Source organism: Dermacentor variabilis, chromosome 7 (assembly GCF_050947875.1).
Source record: "Dermacentor variabilis isolate Ectoservices chromosome 7, ASM5094787v1, whole genome shotgun sequence".
In the NCBI taxonomy this organism is placed as follows: Eukaryota; Metazoa; Arthropoda; class Arachnida; order Ixodida; family Ixodidae; genus Dermacentor; species Dermacentor variabilis.
Window position 1 is genome coordinate 161,917,838 of NC_134574.1, and position 24,129 is coordinate 161,941,966.

Below are 24,129 nucleotides of genomic sequence, written 5' to 3' on the forward strand. Positions count from 1 at the left end.
ACGAGCTACGCTTGACTAAAGCTCTCTGTAGAAGTCATTTTGGTTGAACCAGACGGTTGCCGTCAGAACACCGAGGTTAAGCGAAAGGGCGTGACGTCGGGCCAGCTCCTTCATCGCACTGAAGGGTCAAACATCGCATCGCAAACACTTGGTGTACAGTTCATGCCCTGACCCACAGCCCTCAATCAAGGGAGGTCAACCCGGGCCACAAATGCTACTGGTGGCGTTGAACTCACCACCAATGCAAGCAACATGGACGACACTTAGTACAGAGCACGCGTGCTGTGTTATTCTTCGTTTCGCTCTTCTTTCTTTCTTTCTTTCTTTCTTTCTTTCTTTCTTTCTTTCTTTCTTTCTTTCTTTCTTTCTTTCCTTTCTTTCTTTCTTTCTTTCTTTCTTTTCCACTGTTTGCCCCTTCCGAAGTCGTGCAAGCAGCAGCGGGTTCGGCCACTCCCCAGGAAACAGACCACCAATGGACACTTTACGTAGTGGCTCGTCTTCAGCTAAAGAATAGTTCATGTGTCTGCCGCGAGTGAAACAGCTACGGCATCTATGGTGGGAAGAATTTTCCTTTTATTTATTCACCAGAAGGACCCCGTCCTCTCTGTGTACGAGTCATTGTCGCTGTTAGCCGCTGTAATTCGACTGAAGGCAGACAAACATGCGCAGCATGTAGGTTGGGTGACACATGGTGACGGTTGCATACACTAGTACGCGCCAGACTTGTATTTTCGAAATATTGTGCCTACAGGCTACAACAAGCGAGGTAGCGCTCGCGTTTTCCCGAGATGATCGGGTTCGCGTGAGCTAGTAAATAAAAAATCCAAACAGCGCCACGACAGATGAGTACACAGAAAGGAGTAAGAACAGAGTGCGCTTGTGCACTCAGTTCTGGGGGGGGGGGGGGTAATTTAGGCTCACTTACCTTGTGCGTGTAGCAACGCGCATTTCACGCTGTTTTGATTTTAAAATTGTTCTCGGAGTTGAAGCCTGCATAGGTGCTCCCCCCCTTTTTTGTATCAAGAGACGGCATCGACTTGGGTTGTCCGTCTGGGATTTCGCCACAGACTCGAATGAACGCGGAACGGAAGACATACACAGACTCATGTGCTCCTCAACTTTACCGACGCGTTGTTTTCTCTGCGCTGTCTTAATCGTGAAAATGGCAAGCAAGTCGAAAAGCTTGGAGATGAACCTTTTATACATGTATCACATCGGGCGACGACATTCATGCACATATATTGTTTCGAGGAATTTCATAGCTACTCGCCGAAAACAATATATTTTTTTTTGCTTCGGTACTCAACTAGCGTCGAGCGTGATGCACACGTGTGCCATCCTGCGCAACCAATCACACGTTTGACCTACACATTGAAGGCGTTGAATTCTGCACCGTACAAACTCTCGTGTAACTATCGGCGCCGTCATAGTCATCATCACCATCGTCCTATTTGTGTCCACCGCAGAACGGAGGTCTATCCAAGCGATCTTCAATTACCCGTATGTTGTGCCGCCATCTCATGACTGCAGATCTTCTCATTTTATCACGCTATCTAATCCTCTGGCGTCCTCCACTGCGCTTTCCTTCCCTTCGCACCAACTATAGCTATAATATCGGTTACTCCGGTTTTCCCTCTAATCCACACTGCTGTCCTCCGGTCTCCTAACGTTGCACCTAAAATTTTTTTTCGTTCCATTACCCATTACATGGTCCTTAACTTCTCAAACTTATTTGTTATACTCCAAATTTCTGCCCCATATGTTAGCACCGGTAGGATGCAGTGACGGTACACTTTGTTTGAGCGACAGTGGTAAGCTAGTGATCATGACTTGCCAATGTCTACTGTATGCGCTTCAACTCAATTTCATTACTTTGAAAATTTACTTCTCAAGATCAGGGTCTCTTGTGACTAGTTGGCCTAGGTAAACGATTTTTTGCACAGATTCTCGGGGCTGACTGCCAAAAATGAATTCTTGTTTTCTTGCCAGATTAATGAACATTACCTTGGTCCTCTGAATATTTATCCCCAGAGCTACTCTCACACTTTGTCGAGGCTAAAATCCTCACTAAGTTGTTCAAAGTCGTCCGAAGCATTGCTGAATTATGGTAGTTCTAATTCTGGTCTCGACATTAGTTCTCCCCGGAGGTTCGTTTCTCCCTTACCTGCTGCTGATTGCGCTGGTATCCTGGAATTTCCGTCTCTGACGAGCGCCGTGATACAGCACGTCCGTCAATTCGTTTCTGGCCAAGGGCCTTTGCCAACTTGTTACATCTACGCCTCGCCAGGAAGAGATAAGAGAGGATAAGGCGCCTTAGAACAGCCATTGTTGTCAGCTACAAGCGAAGGTTTTGCGACATACTGCTTGCATAACCGACCTATCACAAACAAATCACTTCAACAATGAGGTGGCGTGCTACTGCGTTATCTTGCCGCTGGGAAAAATCAGTGAATTGATAGGCGAAGAGCGCGTCGAAAAATAGCGCACGTGCACATAGCAGCTCTTTACGCAAATAATGCTGCCAACGTTCGTTACTATATTATAGCACGATACGTTGGAATTTAACCGGGACGACTGTACAAGCTGTGAAGAAGCGCAGTGACATGTGCAGTGGTGATCGAAGGTGATCAGAACTAGTCTAAAGAAAGAATTTCACGGCAGCTTTTAAAAGATTGTGAATGAAGACGTTTCGAGGCACCGGGCGTTCTATTATCTAAATTAACGGTAACAGTTGCGTGATTGTCACGCTCTCGTCACTTTTCATCAGCCCGATACTAGCATTTATCGAAGTAAAATGCGTAGAAGCAAACTACAGACACCAGGTGTCATTTTAAAACGCGTACAACATGGCGCGATAACTTTATTAGGAGCGACAATAGCAAAAACAGCGAGCTTACCTAAAAATACCCTAAAAACATCAAATGAAAGAGCCGCTGCTGCCTCGAAGAGCGAAAAATCGCAATCGTAGCTTCATAAAAGTGCACGCGTTTAGAGCATAGGAATGGGATGGCCAACGAAGTGGAAGTCATTATGTGCCCATCAGTCGACACAAGCATTACAAAGACCCTAAAGTCGCCACTTCAAAAAATAGTAAATGTAGCTCGTGTGACTAATGAAGTTGACCATCTCGGACGATTCTATCGTCGGCTCATTTTTTATAATTAAAGCTTACTACTACTCCTTGAGAGATTTTAAGTCCCTCGCCTGCACAGCGGGATACAACGCGCATTGAAATGGAGGGCTAGAGATGTTTTCGGATCATGTGTCATGTGATCATGTGTTGGATCAAATCGCGAAATGCGTGCAGTCGCCAATGCGAAAACGCTCGTGCTTGAGGTCTTCTACGTGCCTTTTATATATGCGAGTCATAGTTGTCAGAACCTTATGCATTAAGGTAGTCAGAGTCACAAACAAAACTGTACGGTGGTAAGTGAGTTGCTGCTTACCCGGCATCACGGCCGTTCCTTAGACTATGGCATATACCCGCTGTGAATGGCTGACGAACGATTAAGAAGAGGGCCGTTTGAGGACAAGCAAAGTATATGCAAAAGTCAATTTGCTTTTAGGCTGCAGAAAATTCGGCGAGATCTGAAAACCGTTTTGTCATTGGACACCGTAGATAGCGATGAAACTGTGGCCTAGAAAAAATCGGGGGCATTGCATATGACTATCTTTAAGGCAAATCAAAGTGTTTGGTGACGCAATTTAAATTTGGACAATTGATGATGATAATGATGCCCTATTTAACGGCACAAACCCACTGTGGGTTTGTGACAGATTACCACACACGAATTGGGTGGCAGTATGATCTAAAGAAAAAGAAAAGACACTGCACTTTTTTCACCTCGTTAATGGTTTACCACTGCCTCGAATACGGTGCTGCGCGAAGAAGGAACCTTATTAAATCTGTCCACCTTGACGTGCATTTTTTCTTTTCCCATTATATTCGTCTAATAAGGACGAATTGCACCAGCCTGTGGTAAGCTGTCTGCTTGATATATTACTTTATCCGTTACTAGGACGACAAGGAGGCTTTAAGCATGCGAAACATGACGCGGTGGGTGTAAAATAGGAGGCATTCAGTCTGCAGGATCTTCAAGGTGTGTTATCTGCATTCAAAAAGTCAACGAAAGATCAGCTTGATATTTTCTTTACCTGTAAGACATGTACAGCAGCCTGCCATACCGTGCTATTGTTACGGAGCGAGCCATTTGGCATCGCGCTCTTTCAAGCGTCTTGCAAAACCATATCTCAGAATTGAACATTGCAGATCCATTTCTGGTACCCAACTCAGATGTTATTGTTCACTTCTTGAAAATACGGAAGCCAGTAGGCTGTTGTGGGTTCTGAGCTGTCTTGAAAACTCCCAAGAAAGGTATTACCAAGGATAACGAGGAAAAGAAATTTGTTGACAGTTACAAAACATCTGTAAAGGATTTCATCGCCCTTTTCGAAGGTTTAACTTCAACTGTTATCGGATGGGAGGGTAACCTTCATATCGAGAAGTCGGGGGTCTGCATAAGACCGAAAGAGGCACCTGAACTCGGTGACGTTTTTGTTAACCAACTGGAGCGTTCTGTTGATTGTAATACAACTGGTGTTATACCAACTTTTGTTTTCGTTATTTGGTGATTATTTCGTATTTATTTAACAGTTCTATCCTGATCGAATTACAGCTGATATGCTCAAAATGTTTAGGCAGAGAGGCTTAGTCTTGACGTTTACGTATGAAATGCAAAAGGACAACGAATTGCTGTTTTTATGCCTTAACCTAAATTTATACTTGACATGTTTGCTGGATGTACCACCCAAAATCTTCTAAATTAATTTTGAATTTTTCTTCAGGCCTCTGAAAGCTGGCGAAAGAATGGTATTGCTGTTCCGTGTATTTCCTCAGCGTTTGCGAAATCGGGTTTCTACAAAATCGGGAACAGCTTCAATAGCAAGCTTTCACGAATTAAGGGTGCCGGATACACAAATGATGTGATACTGTTCGCTTGTAGCAAAGTAACAAAAGAAAAGGCTGAAGCTCAGCAGCATCAGCTGTTTGCAAGAAATAGAAAAGAATCACGATAACGTTGCTGTGGTACCGTACGTAAACGGTTTTTTGCATGGCCTAAGGAAAGTAGGAAAAAAGTTCGGAATTGACGTCGTTTTTTGTTCTCCAAGGTCTCGGAGAAGAAAGTGGGCCACGACTGCCCCTTGTTGTACAGAACACAAGGAAATTCCGGAAACAGGTCCAGAAAATAATTTGCTTGGTAAACGACAGAAATCCGTTTGTTTCACGTTCAGTTAGCATTGTCTGCCAGTACCAGACCGCGTGCAGAATGATTTACACTGGGCGAAGGCAGCGTTGCGTTAATACAAGATTAATTGAGCATCGAAGATAGCGCAGTGAAAATCTCCCTTGGTGCTTCTTGCAAGCGCAATGGGGTCAGCGTAGGGGCAGGCATTTGTGACCCGCCGTGGTAGCTCAGTGGCTATGGTGTTGGGCTGCTGAGCACGAGGTCGCGGGATCGAATCCCGGCCACGGCGGCCGCATTTCGATGGGGGCGAAATGCGAAAACACCCGTGTGCTTAGATTTAGGTGCACGTTAAAGACCCCAGGTGGTCAAAATTTCCGGAGTCCTCCACTACGGCGTGCCTCATAATCAGAAAGTGGTTTTGGCACGTAAAACCCCAAATATATATATATATATATATATATATATATAAGGCATTTGTAGAATTTCTTTCCCCGCGGTAACAGTAGGCTTGCGCGACTGGTCATTGATGCATATCATAGAAAGAAAGTGCCGACAAGGATATAAGCGCAAGTAGAACGGCATTCAGTATGCACGGCGCCGAGGTTTTGTACCTTGATCAGTGATTAGTGCCCTACACTTATGTTGCTTGTTTTTTTTCTCATTGATTAGTGCACGCGTGTTATTTTGTGTACACATGATGCTTTTTCCTAATAAAATTTCAGTTGTGAGTCAGCGTCCGTGTTGTGTCTTTCACCGTCCGTTGTCCTTTCTTGAGCTGTTTATAGTCTATAAAAAGAAAAGAAAGAAAGAAGAAAAAGAAAGCATATTCTCGGTATGCGTTACTGTCGCACAACAACGGTGGAGGGCGCTGGCGGCAACACAGGTGGATAATCGATCACATACCTACCGGAATTGGGTGGAAATTCTCGTAAAAACCAGTTATGACATAGCTGCACCACTGCTAAGTTGAATCCAGGATCAGAATTTCCATGTGGGTGTCTTAATATTGGGATTTTGAGCTTAAATGATAGCTCCGTCAACGTCAAGGCAACAGCAGAGAAGCCAAACTCCAGCATGATTCTCTGTACCCCGCCTAAGTATAGCCCACTCGGACCCACCCCTTCCTGTTTCTTTCTGGTGGAAGATGATTAGTGCACAGCTCAAGTACCCTTCGAAAAACAAGACATTTTGAACCATTCCTTGTAACGCTTGCGCGTGGAAGGAAAACATTTATAGGCATAAACAGAAAGCGTACGCGGTGAGCGCCGAGCGCAGTAAAGGACGGGGATTGGGGATAATATTACTCTTGCTATTTTATTAAGTTCGGATAACACAGAAACATATGCAATGAAGAAGCAAAAAGGGCAAACCGGCAACTGCCATCAGGAGGTGCACACTTCTGCTTTCTTTTCTGGAATAACTAAATATATATATATATATATATATATATATATATATATATATATATATATATATATATATATATATATATAAATAAATGCAAAGGAAAGTTAAAGAATATCCTAAAGGAGCGAGAGACCGAGGAAAGAATTATTCGCTCGTCTTCGCGTTTTCACTGAGCTGGGAAAGGTAGCTTCAATTATCTTTTTCACTTGTAGGTCCAGGTTCGTGGAGAAACTACTTTATTAATGATGCGGCACAATCTATGAGGTAATCAGCACAACGACACTTTCGACAACTGAGTAGGCGTGCTTTCTTTTTGTAAAAAAACCGAAGACGCGTGGTGAACGGCACATACAGGAGAAAGTGCATGGGCTGGGACTCAGATTATAATGAAGATTTCATCTTGCAGTTTACGTTTTTTGTTAAAATACCTGTAAGTATGGGTAGGCGAATGACATAATTAGCAAAAGCAAAGGTCGACCTGCATCCTTGCAGAGCACATTAAAGAAATGTGTAGATGGGGTACTTGGACAGATGGTACCTGCGACAGATGCCATGAAATTTGGAGAAAGAGTGCTTCACGGCTGTCACCGTAAGAAAACACTGCAGTTGGCCTCTCACATAAAGAAACAGCCAGCAAAAGTTATCTGCTCAGTGTTAGGTCCTTGACCTCGCCCCATGCGTAATTAGCGGAGTGGAATCTTATCGACGGACGGTGATAGACGGGCGCTGTGCTAAATGGGCGCGACGCGATAGCGAGAGAGAACACGCGATATTCTTATACTTTGAATGGTGCGCAGGCGTAGAACTTAATACCGTAATAATCTGTATTTCCCCTCGTCGCTATCGCAGGCGCTCCTTGCGAAATCGCTTGCGTAAAATTTTGCTGCGGCCAACGAGAATTATCTGCACTGCTATATATCGCGGAGTCACTCGGCCTTGAGCAGTGAAAGCTTGTCGCATTGAAGATTCCAGTCGAGTGCGGTATATGCTGACAGCACGCCGCAGTATCTCCAAGACGGGTGCGTGTTGAAAGGGTTGGTCATCCGCTTTATTGCAGGCAGGACATGTCTGACGGCAATTACTCGGCCGGGAAGGCTCACGCTCGCGAATGGGACCCACGAGGTAAGCGGCGTTGAAAAGATAAGCAGCCCCAGCGCTTGCCGTTGCCATACCATAGGTCCTTGAACCAGAGCTGCAACTGATGTAGCCATCCCCCTGCTCGCATGTAAACTTACACGAACACAGCAGCAGACGCATGGAAACTGTATGACCCACTTCGCTTTCTGGACAATGCGACGCATGCCCCCTTTCCTGCACATACTATGAACACCTGGAGAATCAGGTTTTCAACGCGTTTTCCACTGCGCTAAGCCTACAGTTACCGGATGAGTGGTTGGCGGAAAAGCTACGCCTCCTAAACAAACAATCGAACTAGTTTGGGTCCCGGCCCACTCCTCAGTTGAGGTTGAGGGCAACGGATACGCTCATCAACAGGCCCGAGCGCTCAACTCCCGGGCCACCGAGGAGGAGGCAAGGGGATGGCAACCGATCACCAGTTACATAGATATAGTCAAGTATTACAGGGACGGTAGGAAAACATTCCCGCACCCCCACCAGCCCTTGGCCAGAGCCGAACAAACAATATACAGGCAAATCCAGGCAGGATCCTTTCCCCAGCCCTGCCTCCAGAACAAAATATACCAAGAAAGATACAAGAACACATGTCCTGACTGCAATGCACTACGCACCCTTTGGCACGTCATAGGAGAGTTAAATTTTTCCAAAGATCACCCACCACCTATACCCATAACTAACCCCTCTACTATCCCCACCCTTTACGAGCGATGGGAGATCATGCTATCCAGCCCCGCCCTGCAAGGCCAGCTCCGACTGGTTTACAGGGGCCAGGCCGCCCTGGAAGCATGTGGAATCACTGAAAAGGGAGCCACCCCGTCAGGCGCTCAACGCGCTCCATTTCACTACGGGCCAATAAAGTTGTTTCTCTCTCTTTCTCTTTTGGCTGTCTGCACTGCCACAACATCGCGGCCATTTTTCTAGACTGCCTACTGAGGCTCGGCCTGGTGTCCAGCGAATGACGAGACTGCGGTTGCTGCTTCAGACTGTAGGGTGGATGTGCGAATGAATGGATTTGCCCTCCTGTTGAGTGAACGAGTAGACAACTCAGTTATTCAGATTAGTAAATTAGTCATTACAGTATTAGTTATACAACTGTGCCGATTAGTACATAAATATGAGGCCCTGCTTTAAGAAGGTTGAAAAAAAAAATAACGCTAATTTCCGAATGCTGCCCCAGACGCACACACTTAAATTTAATACGAATATTTTGGTTGCAAAATCCAGCTCTAGTGATTGGGGTAATAATAAGGTCATGAATTACAATTCGGAGAAGTTAAAGGAGCAAACACACATTTCTAAGAACACGACCAGCGTGCGCGATAAGCACACTCCGTGAAGTCAAATGATCAAGCTTGCACGACATAGTATACTTATAATTTTTACAGCGGACAGCCCAGAAAGCATGCAGCTTAACATTTCACCGTATACGTGCCAGCATGCTGCCAGGCTTCGAAATTACGGGACCTAATCATGATACAGTATCAACCGCTTTCATCAATGTATGACTAATTACATGCATATTAAATCGTGGCATTGTGCGATAGACTAATCCTCATCACCGTTGTGTGGACGTCATAGCTTTCAGTGAACTCGTGCGTCAAAACGCATTTAACATGGCGCAAGCTTTCACAGTTTAGGATGCAGAGAGGAATGTGCACTGGAGCAGACGAAATAATGGACACAGATGCAGTTCGGCCAGTTGAAACCATAGCATTTGGGAAGTCGTACAGTCGGCCGCGAACAGGAGCGTGCCACGGTGGAGCATTTAGGCAGTGACACCTAGGAACCTTAGCGCCACTAGACGGGAGTGTGTATTCTGTAAGTGTCCTCCTAGTGAACATGCCCATTTCGTCCGCTGCTGAAGTGCTGATTGGCTGGTTGCGCCTGTGTCCTCCTCACGGGTCCCCAAGCCAATCAGAACTTCAGCAGCAGATGAAGGGGACATGTCTACTACAGAGGACACTTAAAGTATTCAGGATTCAGCAATGTCCCAGGAGACAGCTGTATTGGTTGGCGGTTCGTCTTGCATCCGGTCTTCTTCATGTCGCTTCCACAGCTGTTACTGCAACAACAGCTTCAGCGCAGTTGCTGCGGTTGAAGTCGTTGCTGCAGACGCTGTCCTTTGCCGGTGCACACTAGTTGTTGCTACTGCTGTCGTTGCTACTTTTGTCGCCATGTCTAATGTCATTGTTGACCTTGTCACAGCTGCGGATGCTGCTTGGCCTTCCAGTCCTGGAACTCCTGCTTGATGCGCGCCAGGAGCTTGGGGTCCGTGTACAGGTCCAGCGCGGTCAGGGCCAGAATCTTGACCGTCTTCCGCACGGACGTCTGCGCCTCGCGGGATCCCGCGGCGGCGGCGAAGCTTCGCGAGTGGTTGGTGCCCGCGCTGGCGATGGCGAACGTGGCGTGCAGGCACGGCAGCGCTTGCGATGCGTTGCCCACGTCCGAGGCAGCGCCCGACGGCACCAAGAGCGCCTCGTCGCGCTCGGCGAACGTTACACCTGCAGAACAAGTGTTGCGACGCCGACATGTTTGTCTACGGCACCTCTGTGCTAGCTACCATACCCGTGGATAACTATTGAGGCATCCCTGAGGTTTCAACGGCTTGGGAGGAATGCCGTGTCTCGCTCGCTTCTTTTTTGAAAAGGCACATACAACGAGGGACAAGGCGGTGAAGGAAGCTAGGACGCATGTCCCGACTACAACAGAGCATTTGCTGGAAATTGCACAAGGTGTGAAAAGGACACGCAACGACTGTGCACATGAGCCACCCAGACATCCCTTGGTCCTCACTCCAACTACCTTATACGATAGGTGAAACATGGCGCAAGAAATTCTGAGGTATTACATGCCGAAACCACGATATGATTGGGAGGCACGCTCTAGTGGGGGATTCCGTTTTCTTTTCGACCACCTTGGGTTTTTTATCATGCACCCAATGCACGGTACACGAGCGCCTTTCCGCGGCCGGGATTCGACCCCGCGCCCCCGGGCTTAGCAGCGCAGCGCCAGTGCCCCTACGCCACCAAGGTGGGCAACAACCAAAAACAACCAAAACGAGTCGAATCAATCGCGCAAAGTAGAGCGAGTGAGTGCGCTGTGGGCAAGTGATGTATGTGCTCTGTCTTTTTATATTTATTTCGTACCTTCTGCTTTTCGCCAATGAGTAGGAGCAGTCGCATGTCTTGTCGCCCTTCTTCGACTTGTGCATCGTTCTAAGCGCCATGTGAAAGATTATGTAGTACAGAGATGCCCACATGTCATTTTCTGCTCGCTTCCTCAGCGGCTCGAGTCGCAGACCACAGCGACCCTCGTTGGGATAACAACTACGCGATGAGTGGACAAAGTGTGAGGAAATCACACAATGCGACACTTTCTTGGTCGGGTTCTTCCACTTTACCCGTTTTAGCTCTATTTTTTTTCTTAGTAAGTCACGCGCTGACCACCTCACAAACACAATGATGCAGTATATCTCTTGTGTATAAAACGTATTGTACGCTCTTTGAAACTCCTTTGGTCCTCTGTTTGAAGAAGACACGGCTTACGTGGTTAAAAATACAGGTGCTAATGGTTCAATATTCATAGTTCTTCCTTTGCTGAGGCACCTAAATTTTTGAGTTCATGCGGAACCACTATTCTAAGCAAAAATCAGGTGTTTCAAGAGAAGCCGCTGTTTTCAAGTGCCAAAACAAGTGCAACGAATACCAAAACAGCCCATGCTATCAAAGCCATTGTACTGTCAAGCTCGGTGCTAACCTCGATTGACCGCCGTTCATTTTCTTTAGCACTACCCACGGCGCCTTTACGGGAGTTACAGGAGGGCAGTAGGTAACACCGAGCGGATCTATGCACTATGGCAAAGAACTAAACATTAAAGTACAAAAAGTAAGCAACGTGGCCAAGGAAATAATAAAAAAGGCAAGAATACCAAACTGTTAGCACGCAGACCAAGTTGTAGTGGATAGTAATATCTCATTAGCCTAACGAATAATAAAACGTATCGTTCGATATTACATCGACAACTGAAAATAACAGTCTATTCAATTCCCGTATTGTTCTCCGGAAAGAAAATCATTTTAAAGACTTTTGTCTGAGTAGATATTTCGTGCACTTCTAGATACAATCGTCTCGCGCTGGTGTATAATCAGGCTCAAGTATATATTTGAGCTTGCAAGCACCAATTGGGGAGTGAAAGACACTATGAAACAAAGTGCAACTCTTTAAAAATACAAAACGAAGTTCTTTTCTCCTGCAGTTTTGACTCCCACTATAGATTACTCTTCGCTTGTGTCGCGCTAAAGCTAAAGCTAATTTCCAGTAACAAATTTTGCGCCTAAAATTTGTGCCCTTTCGAAACGTTCCTTGACACCAACCTTCGGTGAGTCCCGTACATGCTGTGAAATTAACCTCACGATCGTTTTGTAGAGCAGTCCTTTTGAAGCCATACTGAAAGTTGTCGCATGACGCCGAAGAAACCCTAAGGGCTTGCCTGTGCACATATATATACATACTCAAGTTTTATGAATTCCACTTCCATCACCAATCCAGAGCTCTCCAAACCGCAACCTAATAGTCAGCACCAAGGCGACATGGCCAGCAAGCCGTCACGGCAGGTCCATTTTGTACAATAGTGTCGAAATTATCATACCAGATTCCCGACTTCTTGAATAGACCCAAAACAGTTATGACCGTTGTTACAGACAGCGTCTCAACGCAAGCATTTAAAAAGAGCATAAGCAGATACCTTCTTGGCACACAATTTTGAAATGTTTTTTTTTCTCTCGGTGTGACAAGTGAGCACTAAATGTTGGTTTCAGTTCTGACTTTGTTTTCATTGTTCCTGTTTCATTGCTTTGGCCGATTTTCATGTATTTCATGTCACAAATGTCATTCGTTCTTAGTTGCGCATTTCTCGCGATACAGAATACTCTTGCTTCAAATGTTCTCATTTTGATGCATTGTTGCCAGTGCTTTCCACTAATTTATATTGAAAGTTTTGTCGACAGGCAATGTAGCAATTATTACAGTGATGTTGGGTGAGATCTTTGGGGAGTGGGGGGAAGGGGGTTGACAGTCTGTCAGGCATTAATTGTATTTACGTCTGCCTTTTAGGCAACCGTTTTCTGACGCGTAAATAAAATACTTTGACTTGACTTGACTTGAACCGCAGCTTCATGATAGGCAAACAGCACGCAGAATGGCTCGACAAATCACGGACGGCCAGTTCAGACAGCTACACGATGTCCGGTCCTTTCTTCCTTGCCCCGATTTTTTTTCGCAGTTTTTCTTTTAAAATCAATTTCATGCAGTTACTCGAGAGTTGCTCACCCATGTGACGTGCATGCTTGGCGTAGGCCGCGTCGAAGACGCTGTTGTGAACGAAGTTCTTGTAGACGATGCTCTTCTCTTGCACCAGGGAGCAGTCGGTGGCCTGACCCGCTGCCTCGAAGCACGCCTCGACGCGCGTCATCAAGATGGCCAGTTCGGGTACCGTCGGGGCGCACACTTGAAACACCATCCGGCTCGTCTCTGGCCTCCCAATGTCGCTCCGCCCGCACTCCAGCAGGATGCCTGCGAGTGCCAACATGCAAATAGTTAAAATACAGCCATGATCTGTAGTTTTCTTAGCTTTTTTTCTTGTTGACGCGAGTCGGCCTCACATCGCGGTGACGTCTCTCAGACTGTCCCTTACGCGTTCCATTACTTGGGTTTGAAGCTGTCTTACTAGCTGTTAACGTGACTGTCTCCCATGCCTGCCAAAATCAAAACACACCCCTGGGTTCCTCCGTGCTCTCCACTTATTCAGCTGCCAGAAAAAAGAAAAGTTGCAGTTTTACTCGAAAGCCAAATACTTAATTGCCATGGCAAAATTTTAAGACGGATTATCAAGGACAGTAGCTTTATCGGCCGTATAAACTTGCAAACATTTGCTTGCTAACTAAATTAACAAGCATGGTGTCACGCGCACACAGGCAAACATGGACACATCTCACTCGATGATCCCGCGGACACTCAGCATCAGGGAGCCACTTTGTGAAGAGTGCCAGCAGCGGCGAGCAAATTGTCCTTCCTGTGGCATCTCGTTTCCACGTGAACTAGGAGTGCGAGAACACAGCGCAGACGAAGATATCATTAATCTCCGTTTGCTTAGCCCATGCAACTACCGGAAGTTCTCCGAGATAGTGCACAGCCACGGCCGGAGTAGAAGAAAAGCGTGCTAATATCCCCTCCCCCCACCTCCTTCCCAGCGTGCGCACATCTCACAGCGGCGCCCTCCCCTTCTGAGCCTGTGAGAAGACAGCACGGATCTTCCTAACCATCCTCCCTTAGACGCGCTAGGCCATGTCCATCTCGGCTCCCCCTCACCTTTGCACCTACAGCATATGGAGCACGGTTGCTATCTTATTAGCGGCACGAGCATGGAGCGACACTCTTGTTCCTTGCGCAGCACTTCCGGTTCACCTCCCGAAACGACCAGGGAAGAAATTCGAAATAAATAAGAAAACAGCAACATAACGAATAGTACAGTACAGAAGTCACGGATTTCATTACAGATATGATATCAGAGCAGAAGTTGTTACAAGCTGTGTTACCAAAGTGTCTGAAATAATTAGAATTAATTAGAAATCACTGATTACCGCAAACCAAAGCACAGAATCAGACTTTCGAGAACCGCCAGGTGAGCACGAGTAGAAAGCGGAATAAATGAAATCACTAATAAAGTCACACGTAAGAAGGTGGCGTAATATTTAACCAGCTAATTAAAGGAAAACAGTTGCGTCCGAGTTCAGTTCGTGTTGCGTTCGCCTAAAGTTAATCTGAACAACGCCAACGCAGAGGTGCGATTGCCACGAAGAGACACCCAAGTCAAACATTAGGCTCGCCTACAATTTTTACACTTTTTGCACTTGGACTTTATACGAGGAACCCACTACGCGTGATGTTAATTACAGCAAACTTAATTAAAGTGCCCCTAGACCACCTCCGACATTTTTTTAACATTTGATCTAGACACGTAGATCGAGATCAGAATGCCCTCACGATCAACGATGCCAAACGCGGCAGTGCTACACGCAGCGGGCACCGTTACAAAATAAAAAGAACAATCCCGTGCTCCTCTCCGGGCCTTTCCGGTGCCCCCCGCACTCGTCGTGACGTCAGGATTCGTCTGGTGATGTCACCAGGAGCACGCGCTATAGATCGGTCGAACAAGAACCTACGACTTCCGGTTAGTCTGCTACACAGTGGTCTGCTAGCAGGTACGCGCGCTCCCTGCCCTTCCTCGTTGTGTTGCTCGCTCGTGCGCGCTTGCGAATCGGTTACTACAGCCCGCAGCGCAAGTGCCAAATCGCTCGCACTCCAACGCACTCGTGCTTAGCTGTCAGATCAGCTGCGCGAACCTACAGTGTTCTGCGATGGCTAGAAGGCGTTCGTGTGGGGTGCTTGGCTGCAAGAGCGCCGATTGTGGAAAAACGTAACGACACGACCCCGGCTTGAGCGCATTGCCTGGCTGGCTTGAGCGCATTGGAGTTCTGGCAGAATCAAAGCACAGCGGCGATGTACGTGTACGTGGGTGCCAGTTCGGTGCCGCACGCGCACCTGCCTTGGCGATGCCATTAGCGCGGAATGGGCTAACAGCCAGTGAGCGAAAACAGCAGAACGTATACCAACCCATATCGTCGCCACGATTTAGGGAACGCGGCGACGGCAGCTATTCCATCTCCAGCGGGGGTGCTTCGGCACGTCGCGTCACCGTACGGATCAATTATATACTGGCGAGCCTTTCAAGACGTGTGCGCAACACAGGGCCCATAGCGGCATGTATCGCAGGAGCACGGGCCGGCACGGCAGCAACAGCGGGAAGCCGAGAAGGCAGAGTCGCGTTAGCCGGAAGTGGACAGTGTTTTGAAAAGCCCGTTAGTTAGCGACGACGTGTGTCACGTGACATTTGGAGGTGCATTGGGCAAGGAGGAGACCAGCCGACGAACGCAGGGTAGCGAAGATCGGAACGAGCTACGGCCGCGTCTCGATCATCAAACGCGTGTAACTCCGCTTTTACGGCACCATTTCGAATAATGCTCTCGGCTCTCGGTGTTCGTTGCAGATTCGCGCAGAACTGCAACACCACAACTAAATTTTCACTTCTGGGTGGTTTAGGGGCCCTTTAAGGGAAAGTCAATTAATATAGAGGTAATTAGGACACTCGCACACACGACCTTTGGTGGGAGTCGTACGCGCTACCTTTGGTGTTAATTAGGACGAAGTTAATTAAGGCACAGTGAATTAAGGTAGAGTTAATTAACGCACCTGAACCCACGAGCGTTGGTGGGAGGAAACAATAGGAAGTAACACCGCATTCGAATGAAAATGTGGAAGCAATTCAAGGAATGTCTCGTGAGCGTGCAGGATTTCGCCTTCATCCTTAGAAAGCGCATGTAAAGTGCCTGAGAACTTTTTTTCTTGATCGCGCAGAATAAATACTGCCTGATAAGCGATAAACCGATGACACACGCAATGCTATAAAGAAAATGAAAAAAGCAAGAATTGCTAAGCTACTAAGCAAATTTATTCAAATGCCTTCGGAACATACGTGCTTTGCGGCACGCTACTGGAACTTCACCAGTATGTTCCAGTGGGTCTCTAATACGCATAACCGTGAGTAATTTCGAATAACTAACTTTGTTCGCGATATATGAGTTTTTTTCTCTGTTCCCCATTCAGTTACGGCGGGGCTCGCGGCCGCCACCGACAGACCGCGCGACGTTTACAGGTTCCAAAATCGTGGGACTGTCATAGAAACCTTATGAAATTACGACCTTATATTGTCACGTGGTGGTGACGTTGAAGAACACAGTAGCAATACTGTGAAGGACAAAACTAACTTTTATTGGGCGAACCTGTGCCCACAAAAACAGGCTACACTTATAGCACAACGATAGCGGCGAACACGGTCGGCGATCGTCGAAAATCTGGTCAGCGGGTCCAGCGCGTCGGCTTTTATACAGCAGTCATCGAACGTTCCAGACTAATCGTTGGGACCCGCGTGCCTTCCACAAAGTTCTAAACCATTCGCGTCACGCGATGAAATCAGATAACACAAGGTTCGGAGACAACAGACAGCGAATAGAAGCATCGATAACTTTCCAGAAACTTCGGATACATGCAGGCGCGTCCCGCGCTTTGCGATAACATTTCTTAGGCGGCGAAACGTTGTCACCCGATAAATACAAGTACACGTGTCAATATTGTTTATCGGTTATTGTCAATCGAAAAACGCGTTCGGCAATAGGTGCATCATCTGAGACTGCATCAAAATTGTATCGCTAGCGCCTCTTTTGATTGGCACTCTATAAGCTTTACATAGCAGGAGGAATGCTATGAGAGGCCAAGATGCTGGCAGCATGGGCCATCGATTTGTGGAACACTTATCGTCAAGTGATAGCCTCTTCTATTTCGTCCGTTTCTAGTTCTTGCGCTGACGGATCATGAAAATCTATAGGCAGTAGGAATTCATTTCTGCGAAGGAAGCGTGAACGGATCCTCACCCATCATCCTGCTGGGAGGCTTAACCTGCTGGCGAAGGAGCGCCAGGTTCACGTAGGACGCGACTGCGGCGTCCAGAGCGCTGGACGCTTCCCAGGGTGACCCGAAGCGCGGGCTGCACTGGAACTGCACCGTGATCTAAGTAGAAACAAAACCGTGAAAGCGAAGTTTGTTATTAAAAGAAAGTACCGAAAGTACTCCTCCAAGAGCGTACAGAAGCAGTGGCACTGATTGAATTTTGTGCTTTATTTTTATGCAATTAATGACCTATCGAGCCATCGAATCCACTCAGAAACAGTAGTGGCTTCTTCGGCGTAGCCCCAGAGGCGTCCATTCGAAAAAAAAAATATCGTGCCCTTTAAACTATTGTTTGCATTGTACCTTCGTTGCTTGGACGCGCTTTCGGCTTCGCGACATACATCATCATCCTGCCGCGCTTGGCGCTGAGCGTCCTGGACACGATGTCCATCTGTGGCACGAGCATGACGCCGTTGTTCACACTGTTGTCTCTACTAGGTAATGTGAGAAGTTGGGCTAGTTGGTGATTAATCATCACACCTTGCTGGTGAACCAGCGCACTGACACGGACACAGAAGCATTGAGAATCAAAAATATGGGTGCGATCGGAGATCCATATTTTTGATTCCCAGTGCTTCTGGAAGGTGCTCTCAAAGCGAGTGTCGTCTTGTGTGTCTTCACTGTGTCCGTGTCAGTGCGCTGCTTCACCAGCAAGGTATGATGGTCTCTGTTTGCTGCGCCGCTCCTCGTATGCGCGCCGCTCTTTAGGAGTTCTCACTACACGTGGCCTTCCCATGGCACTCGCACAACACAAATGCAATGCGTTACTAGACGGGCCCTTTTCGTATATATGTAATGTAATGACGTCAGGTTCTGTGTTATAAACCATGCTGTCACAAACCTGCACTTTAGTTTATATTTGATATGGGTATTGACGCAAAAAGATGGGCTGTTGGGCTAGTTGGTCCGGTAATGTATTCTTGGCTTGTAGTGCGTAGATGATTACATAGATGATTACCTGGTTTTCTGTTCAAGCAATAACTACACCAAGAAAGCTAAAGATATTTTAAAAGTTTTGGGGGAACGTGGTGGGGTCTTGAGTTATGCTTCAGCTTAAACAGAACAATAAATTGCAGTTTCTAGATTTGTGCGTTACTTCCCAACAAGAACATGTCTCTTGGTATTATTCGCTAAGGGCAAGAAAAGAAAATAAATAAATAATACAGTGCTTGATTTTTCTTTTCGCAATTCCACACTTGTAAAAGAGGGGATAGCTTACTCAGCGCTATAGGTCTGCCATCGTTAAGTCATGCCTACACAGTATACAAAAAAGTTTTTCGCAACAGATAGGCTAGAGAAGGCTGGCTATCCTGCTCATTTGTTATACTAACTTGTGAAAAGCTTACAAAATGGGTAAAAGCTGCTGCAAAAAGAAAAACCTACAAGATAAGCAGAAAAAGGAAAAAGAAAGGTTTGCTGTAATGCCCCATGTGCATAAGTTGCCACACAGTTTACGGAACGTGGCCAGTAGATATTACGTCGATACGGTCTTTCCGGCCCCACAGCAAGTTGTCAATGATGCGTCCTATAATAAATAGAAAACGTGAGCAGAGGGGCGGAAGAAGAAAAATGACCGTGGCGTTATGCATGTGTCCCCTTTAGTACCTTGTGTAATGAATAACACTGGTATTGATTATCAGATTCCATTCAAGTGCGCGAAGGCTTCTAATGGACAGAGCGGCAGGTGTATCAACATCAGACTAAACGAACATAAACAATCACTTAATAACCCTAATGCTTTACATCTAGCGTCACATTGTTCTAATCGCGGTTGTAAACCTTTGTTTGAGGACAAAAAGTCCTTTCAAGGTGCACATGCCAAATGTTTGGGATCGGACTGCTGGTACGATCTGTTGGGAACTCGGCGCTGACGCCCGTGGTTGTACCTGGGTCGCAAGCCCCAAGGGTAGCGTTGGCCTGGCGGCCTGGGGTATAACTGGAAGCATCCGAAGGTCCCGGCAAAGCATGAGTCGACTGGTAACAACGAAACAACTTGTTTATTTTAACATCGCAAAGAGTTGGCGGTCAGGTTTGACCGAAGTAGAGAGACGGGAGAGCACTTCACTCAACAGAAGAAATCGGAGCCCTCTTTTTGGCGTCCGGGGGCAGCTGTTTTTATACTCTCGCAGTTGAGGGCAAGAAGGAACCCCTCAAAAGACGAGCACGTGAATGTACAATGGGCTAATGGTGACGCACACTGTCGTAGCGATGCCGTAGCACCATGTCGAGCACGATCTCGTAGCACCCTGTCGTGGCGCTGCCGGTCGGACACAATGACTGTAATGAGAGGATGGTCCCTGCTTTGGCATCGCCTGTTTCGGGCACAATGACTGGAACGAGATCCCTGCTTTGGCATCGCCTGTTTCGGGCACAATGACTGGAATGAGATCCCTGCTTTGGCATCGCCTGTTTCGGGCACAATGACTGGAATGCGAGGATGATCCCTAGGCGGTCGCATCGCCGCAGTCGCGCCTGGAAACACCTGGCGATGAGTGTTGCGGCGACGACGATCGGGCCAAAATGTCTGCCGCCCCGCCGCAGTCGCGCCGGCAAAACCACGTGTCGCAGGCGAAACGCAACAGACCGCCCCGCCGGGGGAAGGAGATCCCGATGGACAGGGGACTGCATCCGCTGTCCGGAGGGATGTCGCTCGATGATGCTCATAACCGAAGTCGGGCGTCCCTCGACGTTTCTTGAGCGCAGCGCACAGAGAAGGCCTCGTTCTCTTGTTCAGGATCGCACGGGACACTGCAAAGTGACTTCGGGAGAGTTCACATTTTTGTTCTCGTTCCCGGCAAGCGTTAGAACTACGCTGAAACTCAACCGCTCAGTCAGCAAGCACGGCACAACCCTCACTAAGCCCTGCCAGGCTCTTTCCCCTTTTTATACCACTGCCTAGTTCCTTACAGTAGTCTAGCATCACTCAGAACGCGTCCACAAATTGAAAACTTGCACTAGAAAGCATATCATCACTTTGAAACACTAAACAAAAGCAATATGTTAAAAAAAATCCTGCCTCAGGAAAAAAAACATCAGTAACAAACAATTTTGAGGCTGATTCCTACGTTAGGGGCTTCGACTTAAGCCATCGGCGTTACCGTTGAGACTCCCCTTTTTGTAACGCACCTCAAAGGAATATTGTTGTAAAGCGAGGCTCCAGCGCAGGAGGCGGCCATTTTTGGGAGAGATGGTCTGCAGCCATTGGAGAGGGCAGTGATCCGTCTCAATGATAAACCTCGAGCCGGCTAGATAGCATGACAATTTCTGAACGGCCCACACGAGACATGCACACTCTTTCTCGGTGGCGCTATACGCCTGCTCACGACTGGTCAGCTTACGACTAGCATACAGGACGGGGTGTTCTACTTCTCCATTTTCCCGTTGGCACAGTACAACGCCCATGCCTCGCTCACTAGCATCGCACTGAACAATGAACCCTTTTGTATAGTCTGGCGATCGTAGCACAGGCTGGCTTGTTAGGGCACTCTTTAGGGCGCTAAAAGCTCTTTCCTTGGTCTCGTCCCAGACGACTGTTTGAGGCTCTGTCTTTCTTAGAGCATCCGTCAGGGGAGCCGCGATATCAGAGTACCTAGGGATGTACCTCTGATAGTAGCCGGCGACACCCAAGAACGACCGAATATCGGTCTTGGTGCGCGGTTGCGGAAAGTCTCGCACAGCGGCCACTTTTATTTCAGAGGGGCGGCGACGACCCTGAGCAATCACGTGACCGAGGTAGACAACCTCGGCCTGTGCTAACTGGCACTTAGGAGCCTTGACTGTCAAGCCCGCTTCGCGCAGGCGGGTTAGCACTGCCCGCAAGTGTGTCATATGCTCAGACCAGGATGCGGAGAATATCGCTACGTCGTCTAGATACGGTAAAGCGAATTCTTGCTGTCCCCGCAACACTTTATCCATGAGACTTGAAAAACAGTATGGCGCGTTCTTCAAACCAAAACTCAACACTTTAGGACGGAATGTTCCCATTGGTGAAATGAACGCCGCATACCTACTAGCCTCTTCTGTAAGTGGAACCTGCCAATAACCCCTGACAAGATCTAGGGTGGAAATAAACTGAGCGCTACTAACTTTCTCAAGGCGCTCCTCGATGTTAGGGATCGGATAAATTTGATCCTTAGTGATGGAATTAAGCCTGCGGTAGTCGACGCAAGGACGAGGTTCCTTGCCCGGTACCTCAACTAAAATCAAAGGGGAGGTATAATCACTCTCACCTGCCTCAATAACACCGAGCTGTAGCATTTTCTTTACCTCAGCCTCCATAATATCGCTCTGGCGGGGTGACACCCGATACGCCTTGGATCGTACTGGCTCTGTGGAGGTAAGTTCTATATCATGAGTAAGTACAGAAGTCCTACCAGGCCTCTCAGAGAACAGACCTTGAAACTCTTGTAATAGCTGGTGTAGTTCGGTTTTCTGCTCGGGCGACAGCGGTGCTTTACTGATAAGGTCACTAATGACTTGACCGGTGTCTTCCCTGTTCGTCACTGAGCCTAGTCCCGGAAGCTCGACTGGAAGCTCTTCAGGAACGTTTATCATCATGCACACCACTGCTTCCCGTTGTCTATAAGGTTTGAGCAGATTACAGTGGTAAACTTGCTGTGCTTTCCGCTTTCCTGGCAGACTTACCACGTAGTTAACGTCCGACAGTTTCTGAACAATTCGTGCTGGGCCCTCCCACTGCACGTCTAGTTTGTTAATAATAATATTTGGGGTTTTACGTGCCAAAACCACTTTCTGATTATGAGGCACGCCGTAGTGGAGGACTCCGGAAATTTTGACCACCTGGGGTTCTTTAACGTGCACCTAAATCTAAGCACACGGGTGTTTTCGCATTTCACCCCCATCGAAATGCGGCCGCCATGGCCGGGATTCGATCCCGCGACCTCGTGCTCAGCAGCCCAACACCATAGCCACTGAGCAACCACGGCGGGTGTCTAGTTTGTTGTTTAGCGATGTGCGCAATATCATGACCTCATCGCCAACCTCAAAACGACGGGCCCTGGCTGTCCGATCATAATAAACCTTGGCCCTCTGCTGGGCCTTTGTCATTGCTTCACCTGACAACTCCTGTGCCCTTCTTAAGCGTTCGAGGAGCTTAAGCACGTACTCCACCACGACTGGGTCGTCGCCCCTACCTTCCCACGATTCTCAAAGCATGCGAAGCGGAGATCGAAGCGAGCGACCGTACACCAGTTCAGCTGGCGAAAACCCCGTAGCCGCATGCGGCGCGGTTCTTAATGCAAACATCACCCCAGGCAGACACAGCTCCCAGTCAGTTTGATGTTCAAAACACAAGGCTCTCAACACGCGCTTCATGACGGAGTGGAGCTTCTCAACGGAATTCGACTGTGGGTGGTACACTGAGCTGTGTAGCAGCTTTACCCCACACCTTTCGAGAAAAGTTGTCGTCAAAGCGCTAGTAAACACTGTGCCCTGATCTGATAGGATTTCCGCAGGGAAACCAACTCGCGCAAATATGGACAGTAGTGCATTAACTATCTCAACTGAGCTGAGTTCTTTAAGCGGCACTGCTTCAGGGAACTTTGTCGCTGGGCAGATCACAGTCAAAATGTGTCTGTACCCCGTGGCTGTTACCGGCAGAGGTCCCACAGTATCAATAACGAGCCGTCTAAAAGGCTCCGTAATGATAGGTACCAATTTCAACGGCGCCCTCGATTTGTCCCCTGGTTTGCCCACCCGCTGACAAGTGTCACATGTCCTCACGAAATGGTCTGCGTCCCGAAAACACCCTGGCCAATAGTACTCTTGCAAGAGACGGTCCTTAGTTTTCTTAACTCCTAGGTGTCCGGACCACGAACCCCCATGTGACAAGCGCAACAGATCCTGACGATAGCATTGAGGCACGACCAGCTGATCGAACTCCACTCCTCTGCGGTCTAGATACTTCCGGTACAGGACTCCACCTCTTTCCACAAAACGCGCAGTTTTCCTGGCGATACCTTCTTTGACATTGCAGCGCACGTTTTCCAGGCTGCCATCCTTTTTTTGCTCGGCTATCAAAGCCGTCCGGCTGACTTTTAGCAACCTATCAAGTCCGTCTGACGTAGGCGCGATGAGCAAATCAGTAGATAGCTCTTCTAACTTTCCCGCGTCGGGCGTTTCCTCTCCAGTATCTGGCGCCTTTAACGTTACAGACTCAAGTTTATTCAGTTCGGGCGTGCTCGGAATATCAGCTTGCTGCGCCTCTGACCCTTTTTCGTTGTTTGATAACGTCGGCCCCGCAACTACCGCCTTTGCAGCGAGCTCCCGAACCTTCGATCTGGTTAAGGCCTGAACACTAGCTTCACCAAACAAAAGCCCCTTCTCGCGCAGGAGGTGATCGGACCTGTTTGAAAATAGGTACGGGTACTGGGGTGGCAGCATAGATGACACTGCCGCCTCCGTCTCAAGCGCTCCGAAAGGTCCTTCAATAAGCACCTTTGCTACTGGCAGACACACGCTATGAGCTTCCACGGCTTGCTTGATCCACGCGCACTCGCCCGTGAACATATGGGGTTCTACGTAAGACGGGTGAACTACATCCATCGTAGCTGCGGAATCGCGAAGCACTCGGCACTCTTTCCCGTTCACGAGGAGGTCTCGCATGTAAGGCTCGAGAAGCTTCATGTTCTCGTCAGTGCTGCCTATTGAAAAAAACACAACTTTTGGTGTTGTTTCCGGACACTGCGCCGAAAAGTGA

The 24,129-nt window shown here is 47.8% G+C and overlaps 1 protein-coding gene across 1 annotated transcript in view; it reads right to left on the reverse strand.

Annotated features, from left to right (window-relative positions):
• The window catches only part of LOC142588355 (xaa-Arg dipeptidase-like), a 76,599-nt gene that overhangs the window by 641 nt on the left and 51,829 nt on the right, over positions 1 to 24,129 (reverse strand). The window contains exons 5-6 of the mRNA XM_075699989.1: positions 17,336 to 17,471; positions 13,119 to 13,361 (exon numbers count right to left, since the gene is read on the reverse strand). Coding sequence (XP_075556104.1) covers positions 13,119 to 13,361; positions 17,336 to 17,471 — 379 coding nt within the window. The remainder of the gene's footprint in view (positions 1 to 13,118; positions 13,362 to 17,335; positions 17,472 to 24,129) is intronic.